The sequence below is a fragment of the Phalacrocorax aristotelis genome, chromosome 5 (genome assembly GCF_949628215.1).
Source record: "Phalacrocorax aristotelis chromosome 5, bGulAri2.1, whole genome shotgun sequence".
In the NCBI taxonomy this organism is placed as follows: Eukaryota; Metazoa; Chordata; class Aves; order Suliformes; family Phalacrocoracidae; genus Phalacrocorax; species Phalacrocorax aristotelis.
Window position 1 is genome coordinate 70644498 of NC_134280.1, and position 9545 is coordinate 70654042.

A 9545-nucleotide genomic window follows, 5' to 3' on the forward strand; every position below is an offset into this window, starting at 1 on the left:
AATTGGAAGGGTTTCCAGCCCAGGAAAGAGGAGAGGAATGAAGAACATGCCTAGGAGCTCGGAGGAGTGTGTGGGTGGGGAGTGCTCTGATCTCCTGCCTGCAGGAGCACTGCCCACTGGCTTTTCTGGATGCGGTCTGAAGGCTCCTTCCACGTGGAGTCTGTGCACAAAGTCAGATATTGGATAAGGTGGAGCAAAGGCACCTCTTGCAGGGTTTTTCCTCTTTCTGAGCCTCTGCAGTACCTCCCCTGATGGACTCAGCCTTCCTCCCTCTTACCTGTCTCGTTGTCACTCCCAGGCGTCGCAACAGCGCTTTCAAAATGCTGCTTTTATTTTTCCCGGTGCGTTGAGCATTGCAAAAGCTCATCTCCCGGGACGCTTCTCTGCAGTGGCCACAGGCTGTTTCTCATCCCCAGGAGGAAAGAGGAGGCTGAGTGGTGTAGCTGGTAGTGGCCTTGCTGCTGAAGCGCTATTGCAATGTAGGCGGTGTGGGGGCGGTTTGGACCCCTGGCCTCACCAAGCACGCTGGGTAGCATTAAATGATGGCAGAACTCAACGCTTCGCTCACGAGCTGCTGAATAAAATTCTGGTGCATGCATAAATGGGTCCCAAAACACCTGGAAGGCGTCTGGATTATGCGAAATACTGGCTCTAAGGAGTATCTGCTACGAGCACGCTTTGATAGCCTCCCCTTTAAGTTGCTGGGTGAAGGTGTGGAGCTGGCCCTACCTCCCTGGGGCTCCTGGCCAGCTGGGTGACCTCTTCCTTCCTTCTCTTGCAGAATGAGATCTTTGCATCCCGGCATCAGGATGAAAACAGTGTTGCCTGCATAGAGGAGAAATGCTACGTGCTGACCTTTGCAGAGTACTGCAGGTAGGTGGTGCTCTTAACTTGCTGCTCTTCCTGAGACCTTCATCTGTCTCCAGCTTTTGTCACTCTTCCCATACCCAGCCATCACTCAGCAGAACTGTCCCAGCCCTCCAGACTTCGGTCCTGCTGGAGCTGGATGAATTACACTCGCTCTACACACCAGTTCGGTACTGCAGCCTGCGAGCACTTCTTCCGCTCCAGATTCATCACCTGTCTGTTCTGTGCAACATTTGCGAGCCCTTTAAAGCGTGTGTGTTTGTATTTGTATGACCTTGGTACCACAGCACGTGGACATCAGTGGAGGACAGTGCAGGAAAACCCAGAACTTGGAGCTAAAAAAACCTAAGTGAGGCAAGGAATCATCCTGTACATCTATCCCCTGCGGTACACAGGTGCCGTGGTTAGCCAAAAAGCCTGCTGACAGACTTTTGTCAGTCGTGCTTCTAGACGTATGTGCTCGCAGATCTGGGTGCGTTGGCAGCGGCATCGCTCAGAGTAGTGACTAAGGCTTTTACTGTTTAGCTCTTGCTGACTGATTTGAATCTCCGTCAGTAAGAACTTCCGAGCATCCATATTCAAGACCGCCATCCTTTGATGGATGGATGCGCAGGGCAGAATGAGAACAGGGGTTGGCTGGACACACAAATCCATAATGCAAATCCCGTCGGTTTTGCTGGGTGCATCTTGTTGACTGTGCAGCCTTTTCTGCAGAGGGGGTGTTTAAGCCCTAATGCACCCTTCCTAGTCCTCCTGCTCCTAGCCTAGGGCCCTGCTGTTTGCATTTCTAAAAACAAACTGGTTTACAAACTCCTTCATAAGCTGAATTTTGCTCTTTCTTTTGGGGGAGTTTAAAAAAACAAAACCCACCAAAACCAACCAAACAAAATAAACCCTTTGGATCCGAACAGCTCCTTTCCTTTCTAACAGCCCAGCCCTGTGGAATAGCTCTGGGTAGGAGTTTTTTCATGCTATTGTGGGTAAGGTCACCTTTAAGAGATGTTCCCTGAAGGCATCCTGAATTCTTCGTTTGCCTAAACAACAGCCTGATGCACAAGCCTTTCCTGGGGCTAATTAACAAAAACAAGGCCAAAGTAGTAAAAGCAAGGTGGATTTAACTGCCGTCATCTTCCGTGCTGTACGGCATCCTCCGGTGTAGAGATACGAACCCGTGTGCCGCTTCCTGCCGTTCAGGGTGGGATCAAAAGCAATAGCTGCTTCATGTCCTCCTCTTGAGCAGAGCTTAATTCTCCTCCGCGCTCCTGCCCTTCCCCGTCCACCCCTTATCCTTGGGCAGCCGCGGCTTCTGGCGCGGCAGACGAACAGGGGGAGGTGAAACGAGCCGGTGCTAACTCCTCTAATGTAATCGTGTTGCAGATTTTGTGCCTTGGCAAAGCGTCGAGTCGAAGGGATCCCAGGCAGGAAAACCGTTATGGTTCCTCCCTCAGAAGAGTACTCCACACCTCTGCACCGCAAGGTGCCCGAGGACACTGACCCCGAGCTGGTTTTCCTCTGTCGTCACGTCTACGACTTCAGACACGGGCGCATCTTGAAGAACCCGCAGTAGCACCCTTCTTCGGTCGGGCCGCGGCGAGGACGAGCGGCAGCGGCGAGCCGACGGCAGGCTGGCGCTCTGGGACATCTGTGCACTCTCGACTTCCCTTGTGCTGCTCGCGGACGGGAGCGCCCAGCGCTCTTTCCTCGGACTGAAAAGCGTGTGCAGGAGCGGATCCCTGTGGAGGAAGGCAGCGGTTGAAAGCACAGCACTTCATTAAAAGCATAAATGAAAATATATACGTATAAAATAAATATATGTATATAGATATAGGTACTTGCATATGTAAATCTATATCTATATATGTATCTAGAGATGCATATATCGGGAGGGGTTTGCAGGGGATAAAAGCCAGTAAACTGAATCCAGAGCCATCGCTGGTGGGAATGGTGGAAAGGTGCAGGAGGGATGCTTTGGTGCGTTGCACGAGTCAAGCTGTGACAGTTCTGTGGGTTCCGTGCCCGGATGCGAAGCGTGAGGACTGAGACCGGTTCCTTGGCAGAGCACGGGAGAGCCGCCTTTGTCCCGCAGGACGGACTGTGAGGATTCCCGGTGGGTGAGAGCTGCTTCAAAACACAGCCGCTGCTTTGGGAGCTGCCTGGATGCAGAGCGGCCTTGTGTCGTGCTTGAATAGGTTTTGCTCCGTCGGGGGAAGAGGTGACCCCTGTTTTCCCTCATCTTTCTCTTCCCCTCACCTGGCTGTTCTGTGATTCACCGCCTGGACTGGGGCTTGGCAGCCAGGCTGGGAAAGCTCCGTCGCAGAGCGGAGAGGGGCTGGCGGGATCGTTAGGCTTTTCATCCCGGCGCAGCGTTACGGAGGTGCCCCGGCCTTGCCCTGGGGGATCTCGTGCCCCACAAAGCACAGCGCCAGCAGCCGCGTGTCTCCCTGAAGCTGGGAGCCCACAGAGTGGGCTCCGCTGGCGAGAACCGTGCTTTCTCTTCCGAGTATTGCTCTTCCTCCGATGGCTTAGGGGGCCGTAGTGATAGAAGTGGGTTTACTCTTTTCTTCCCAGTTTGTTTTCCCGTAAGGTCGTTTACAGTCCCTGTTTAACCCCATATGTCTTCAGCAGAGAGTGGAGTGGCAAACCCTTTTCTTGGGTGTTTTTGGCTTTATTTTTTGTTTTAAATTTTACCCCCCTCCCCTTCTGCGAGTGTCCTGATCCTGGCCGTACTGTCGAAGCCATCAGCAGCCTCCCCCCTCCAAACGCATCCTGGCATCTGAGCAAGCTCACCAAAGTGGCTGTGCGGCTCCTGAAAGGAACTGAGCGCTGGGAAAGGTTCGCATCGCCAAACGCGGCCCGAGCCCCGCAGATATTGCCTCTTGCCTTACGTGTATAGATCCTAGATAGACGTTAGTTTATCTTAACGCAAACTGTTGGAGTTAACTCTAAAGCAAACCAAAGGACAGCGTAACAGTCCGTTGAGTCGCTCGCACCAAGCTGGGAGCCCGTTTCTAGATTGCACTAACGTAAAGAAGGAGAACGAGCACCACCTCGGCCCACGTTCCTGCTGGATGGGGTCACTCATTGGAGCTAGGGAGCTGCATTTGTCCGGTCTTTTGGGGCTTCTGAACTCACATTGAACGGTGGAAGTGTTCATACTGCTTTAATGTTGTCCTGTCAGTGGAAATAGCGCTACCCGTACCCCCCGCGGAGGCTGGCACGGTGGGAACGGAGGGCTTGTTGGCTCGCTCCGACGGCTCCACGCCCAGAGAGGAAACCCCACAGCATCAAATCCGTTACGTGGAAATGGTTTGTTAACGCAGGAGTTCTCCAGAGATCTGCTCTACATACCAAAGAGGGGGACGTGTCTGGAAGACGATGACTCGGGAGGGGATGACAAGATCTGGCACCTGCCACAGCGGGCGAGCGGGGCGCGCGTCGCCCTGCCGCCGGTGGACGGTTCCCGCTCGGTGTCGCGGAGGATGCTGGAAAAGCCCTGTTCGTTCTTGCCTGCGTAGCCCAGGGGAAAACACCCAGCTCCGGGAGGCTCTCGCACGCAAGCGAGACTTTGTGGGTGAAGCATCTTATCTCATTTATACCTCAAGATACTGTTAGTGTCAAAGTAATTGCTGAGCTCTCTCCGTAACAATTACCTTGGGCACTGGTGGTCTCTTGGAACGACGCGGTTGGGCCGCTGATGCGGCGGTGGAGGGGAGTCGGGAGCGCTTCGGGGCTCTCGGGTGGAAGTGCCACGGGGGGCGCAAGGAGGCGGTGGAGAACGTGGTCTCTGACGCGACGTGGAGAGGACGTGAAGTGGCTCTCCTCCTTGGGGGGACGCGGGAGAGGCCGAGCTGCTCCTGCCCATCGCAAAAGGGGATGGTGGCCGCTGGGCGGTGCGGGAGGGGAGCGGAGCAGCTACCCGGGGGCACACGGTGGTGGCGTGGAAGGTGACGGGAAGCCCTCAATGCACGCGCTTGACTCCTTTGGCAGGGACTCCTTTGACACCCAGGCTGAGGCAGGCGAGCTGCCCGCGGCCGCCTGCCCCTCGCAGAAGTGCCATGAGATGCAGGATGCTTCCAGACCCACCTGCCAGGCAAACCCTGAGCATCGCTGCTCCATCGGGGAAGGGTTAGAAACCCACCCGGCCTTGGAAACCACAGTAACTCGCTGAAATTCCCTTCTTTTGCCCCCCCTCCCCCTGGCTCCCACCTTTGTCCTGGCTCCTCTCCAGGTAGAAGAGAAATTGCTCCTGCCCTGGGTCTGGAACGGGCTCTGGCCCGGGTCTGGAGAGGACAAACCCTGGCTCTTCTCGTGTTAGAACCTGCTTCAGGCCAAGAACATTGTTCGAGATTCACGTGGTCGCTTATGCTGTTGTGCAAACAGCATGTAAATGAATTGAAATGTCTTATCCATAATGAAAATATTTCATGCTTTTTTAATCTATTAGATATGGAAATATTTTTTGAAACTGAAAATGCAGTCGGTAGAATTTAAATTGAAACGTAATACATGTAAAATATATTTTAGTTGATAATTTTGTAAAATGCACTTTTTTGTGTCTCTTCCCCGGTTTCCCAGATCTGTATTTCAGTGTTTACAGATGGAATGAGAACATTCCCTATACCCTCCTTCTGTGAGAAAGATATATTAGAAGTAATTCTTAAAAAATAAATTTGAAAAATCGTATTGATTTAGAAAACAAACCGGTGCCGCGCTGTTCTTCTCTTCCTTGCCCGAGGTTCCTGCTCGGGCCCGTTGGGGCGCGGGGGTCGGACGTGCTGGAAGGTGCGGGAGCGGGCTCGGGGGCTCGGGGGGCGCGACGTGGGGGGAGCCGCTGTTGGGTTTTGGGGTGAAAACGGCACCAGCGGAAGGAGGATCGGCTGGGGCTTGACTTATTTTTTCTAATCTGCTCTTGGCAGCTGCTGTCGTAGGAATATTTAAGTCTCTGCCTTTCAGGCAGGGAAGGCACTGGGGCAAAGCTTGTCTCCGCAAGGCTCGGTGTATCGGCCCGTGCTTTAGGAACCGGGGAAGGAGGCGTTTTTGAAAGGTTGCTTTGGGAGGAGCATCCCCCCTCGGAGCGCCGTCCCGGAGCGGGGCTGCGTTCCCCACGGAAGCGTCCGCGGTCTCACGCAGGCGGGAGCCGGGAGCTCAGGGCGCTGCCAGCGAGCGGCAGCTCTTGGGGTGCAAGGCCAAAGCTGCTGCCCGCGCCCAAGGGGTGTGCGAGGCTTACGAGTGCTCTCGCGCACTCGTCCTCGGTGAGAACGGCCGCCGTGGCCTCTCGATGGTCCCCGCGCAGCCCCCAGCAGTGGCGCTGGCTGCAGGCTCTGCGCTACCGCTCGACGAGCCAAAGGGCTTTGTCAAGGTTTCCTTTGTGGCGCTGAGTAAATACAGAAAGTTCACCCCCGCAAGGGAATCTCTCCACAACAAACCCTCCTCTGTGCAGCTCCCCGCGCGTCTGGGAACGTCTGCTCCAGCCTTGCTCCCTCGGCTGTAGCTGACTTGGTGTTTTGACCGACTTATCTGGCTTCTGCAGCACTAACCGAACGCTGTGATGATTTCTAGCTGCCTTCCGCTTCCCAGGGAAGGCTCCTCTCAGGCTTCTGTGATTTTCACTCCCCGCGAAGATGGTGTTTCCCGCTTCCTGGGGCTGCGGCCCCTCTTCTGGTGTTGCTTGCGCTCGTGCCGGGGATGCTCGGCGTGGGCGGCAAGGCTCCTGGTGCGGGCTGCTCAGCTGGGGCGGCGGGGAACTCGCCCCAAAGCCACGGCGACCTCGGTGCGGGCTCGGTGCCCGTCCCGCGGCCAGGCCGCGCTGAGGGTCCGCACGTGGGTGGGCACCGGGGGCTGGGGAGGCGACGGACATGCTGTAGTTCTTGGCCGGGTGGCTGGCCCTCGGAATTGGCCATTTCGATAAATAATGCCATGTATTAATTAGAGCTGGACCCTTGCACGCCTGGGGAAGGAGAGAATGAGTTCAGGGAACGAAATGAGCAGGAGGAAAATGTAACGTCTGTTACTGAGGCTGAATTAGCTCCTAATTATAGAGAGGGGAGCGGGTGGCGAGCGTGGTTTGTGGGATGAATGCAGATGGGCTGGGCACGGTAACCGCATTCTTAACGCGACCCTTGGATCCCCGGCTGTCCCCTCGCCGACCCAGGGAGCGGCGCAGCAGCAGAACTGGGCTTTGCAGCATCTTTCCCTCCCAGGTCACCTCGAACAGGAGATTTCTGAGATTGCCCTGTCGGGGGAGCAGCGCCGGGGTGCGGGGAGCTGGGACCACCGCTCCCAAGCTGCTTTATCACCGTCCCCCCACAGCCCTGCCGTTCGTAGCCTGGTCGTAAGTTCCTGGTCGGACTTGTTCATGGGACATGGGATTTTGCTAGAGGATCCCTGCCTTTTGCTTTCTGCGCCTGTTGCATTTAAAGAGGAGCCTCCTTACAGCACAGCTCCTCGCAGGGAGCTGCGGGCAGGTCAGGCATAGACCTGGAGAAGCACTTAAAAACAAGAGAATTCAGGCTGAAAAAGGAAACTGGCTTGTTGATGAAGTGTATCAAGCTGTGAGTTATCTTCCCAAAGGGAGTAAGGAGCTTGTCCTGTGACGTTTAAATCTGCGAGCCAGTGTGGGGTCAGCAGGCATGATATTCCTGACCCCGTGGCCTTTGGTTCTTCAGCAAAAATCCATCTTGAAAATTTTCCAGTTGTATTTAACGTGACTCGGCTGCCCAGAGGCGTCAGAAACGGAGTGGAGACCTGCACCCGCTGTGTGCCCCGCGCCTCTGGCCAGCTCCGGCGCTTTGCCGGGCGGAGGCAGCCTCTCGTAGGGGTTGATTTAAAAAGAAAACTCAGAAAAAGCTTTTCTGTCCCAGCTCTCCCCGCAGGGTGAGCCGCCATCAAAAGGATAATCTGTGGCGGACTGAAAAGTTGGGATTAATGTCAAACAAAATTGGATTTACCGTTGAAATCTGCTACCCGAGGGAGCTGCGCCGAGCGGTGTCCAGCTCTCCTGCATCAGACGTTCAACACGCTCCTGCTCTCGTGCCGCGTCTGATGCTGCCGGGGCCCTTCTGCTGCCGCGCCGGGGTCCCGCTGGCCGCAGGGTCGGCCTTGGAGGTGACGCCGTGCGCTGGCAGGGGCGGGCGCGCCGGCTGTAACGCAGAGCGCCGCGCTGCCGCCTGCATCCCGCACTGCTTTGGCCAGCTGAGCTCCTCGTGGTGGCTCCGCGGGTGGTTTTGATGACCCAGCAGCGATTAAGGTAACTGGTAGAGGCAGCGTGCTGCCTCACATCTCCTCCCATTTCCACGTGTGATGTCTGCAGATGACAGAGCATCACCAGCCTTGCGGGAATTGGGGGGGCAAGGTGGCACTTGGGGTGCTGGGAAGGAGCAGTCGGGGCTACGGGTACCTGCAGAGGCTTCGGATGAGGTCCGGGCACTGGGACGAGCATGCTGGGTGGGTGGGAGGTGCTCAAAAGCGCATGCCGAGCTTTGGGAATGCAATCCTTTGAGCAGCACGGGATGGTTCGTCCACATGATTGCTCCCGTTTCCCGCAGCCTCGGGGATGCTGGTGCGGCTCTTCGCTCTGTGGCTTGGTGCTTTGTTTTGGAGCTTCTCCTTTCTCCAGAGGAGATGCCAGCTGGGCCCCGGCACGCGCTGCTGCGGGGGCTTTCCCGGGGGCTTTGCCACCGCGCGCCTTGCTTCCCACATCTCCCAGCCAAGCACACCCGAAGTGGGGTTCGGTATTTGCTCCTGTTGCCCAAGTGACTTCCCACCCGGAGCAAAAGCCACGAGCTCCTGGTTACGTTTAACTGCTGCTTTAATGCTGCTAATTATAATTGATTGTAATTGTGCCAAAATTCATCCCAGCCAAGAGACGGGAGCAATTTGGACTGTCATATTAACGTGACGGAGCACTCAGTCACTCTCCCAGCCCGGTCCCTTTAAAGCAGCTGCTGATAAATGAGCTGTGCCAGAGCAGCAGCGCGTGGGGCTGCGTGGGGTTTGCCACCTCGCCGGTGGCAGGAGCGGCCCCTGACCCTGCAGGGTTGGTGCCACCCAGGGAGAAGGGGCGCAGCCCCCCCGTATCAGCCCCGTGTCCCCAGGGACCTGAAGCGTGGGCAATTCCCTGTTTTTACTGCGCCCTTCTCACCCTGTTGATACGGGAAAAAGGCTCGGTGCACCGAGCTGGGGCGTTTGGGGGAAGATAACGGGGCAAACGCTCCCTGATCCCTACGTGCTGACGTTGGCTCTGCCGCCGCGAGGTAAGTGCTGCCCTGAACGCTTCAGCTCTGTACCAGCAGCGAAAGCAAGACACCAGCTCCGCTCGGCGCAGGCTCCATCCGATGGCAAAGCATCCGCAGCCTCGCAAAGCCACTTTTGGTATTGCTCCCACACTGGCTGTTTCATTTGAAGCTGAATAAAAACAAGGTTAAGCTGTTAATGTTCGTCTCTGGCTGCTGCTTCTGCCAGTCGCTGCATCCCTGGGCCTGCGCTGCTGGGACCGGAGGCTGAAACGATTCCCTGCCGCAGCCTCGGGGCCTGGGAGCAGCAGAAAGCTGCAGGTCACCCTGCCCAGCACCGTTTCTCCTGACACATCAAGGTGTGTGTTCCTGGAGGCCGCCTCCTGCGGTAAAAGCCATCAGCAGAAGGGGAATTCCCACCCCGCTGTGGCGGGCAGCGGCTGGGAC

The 9545-nt window shown here is 56.3% G+C and overlaps 1 protein-coding gene across 1 annotated transcript in view; it reads left to right on the forward strand.

Annotated features, from left to right (window-relative positions):
• BAHD1 (bromo adjacent homology domain containing 1) overlaps positions 1–5567 on the forward strand; it is a 40787-nt gene extending 35220 nt beyond the window's left edge. Inside the window, exons 6-7 of the mRNA XM_075095272.1 lie at positions 782–873; positions 2245–5567. Of these exons, the coding sequence (XP_074951373.1) occupies positions 782–873; positions 2245–2434 (282 nt within the window). The 3' untranslated portion in view covers positions 2435–5567. The remainder of the gene's footprint in view (positions 1–781; positions 874–2244) is intronic.
• The last annotated feature ends 3978 nt before the right edge of the window (positions 5568–9545 follow it).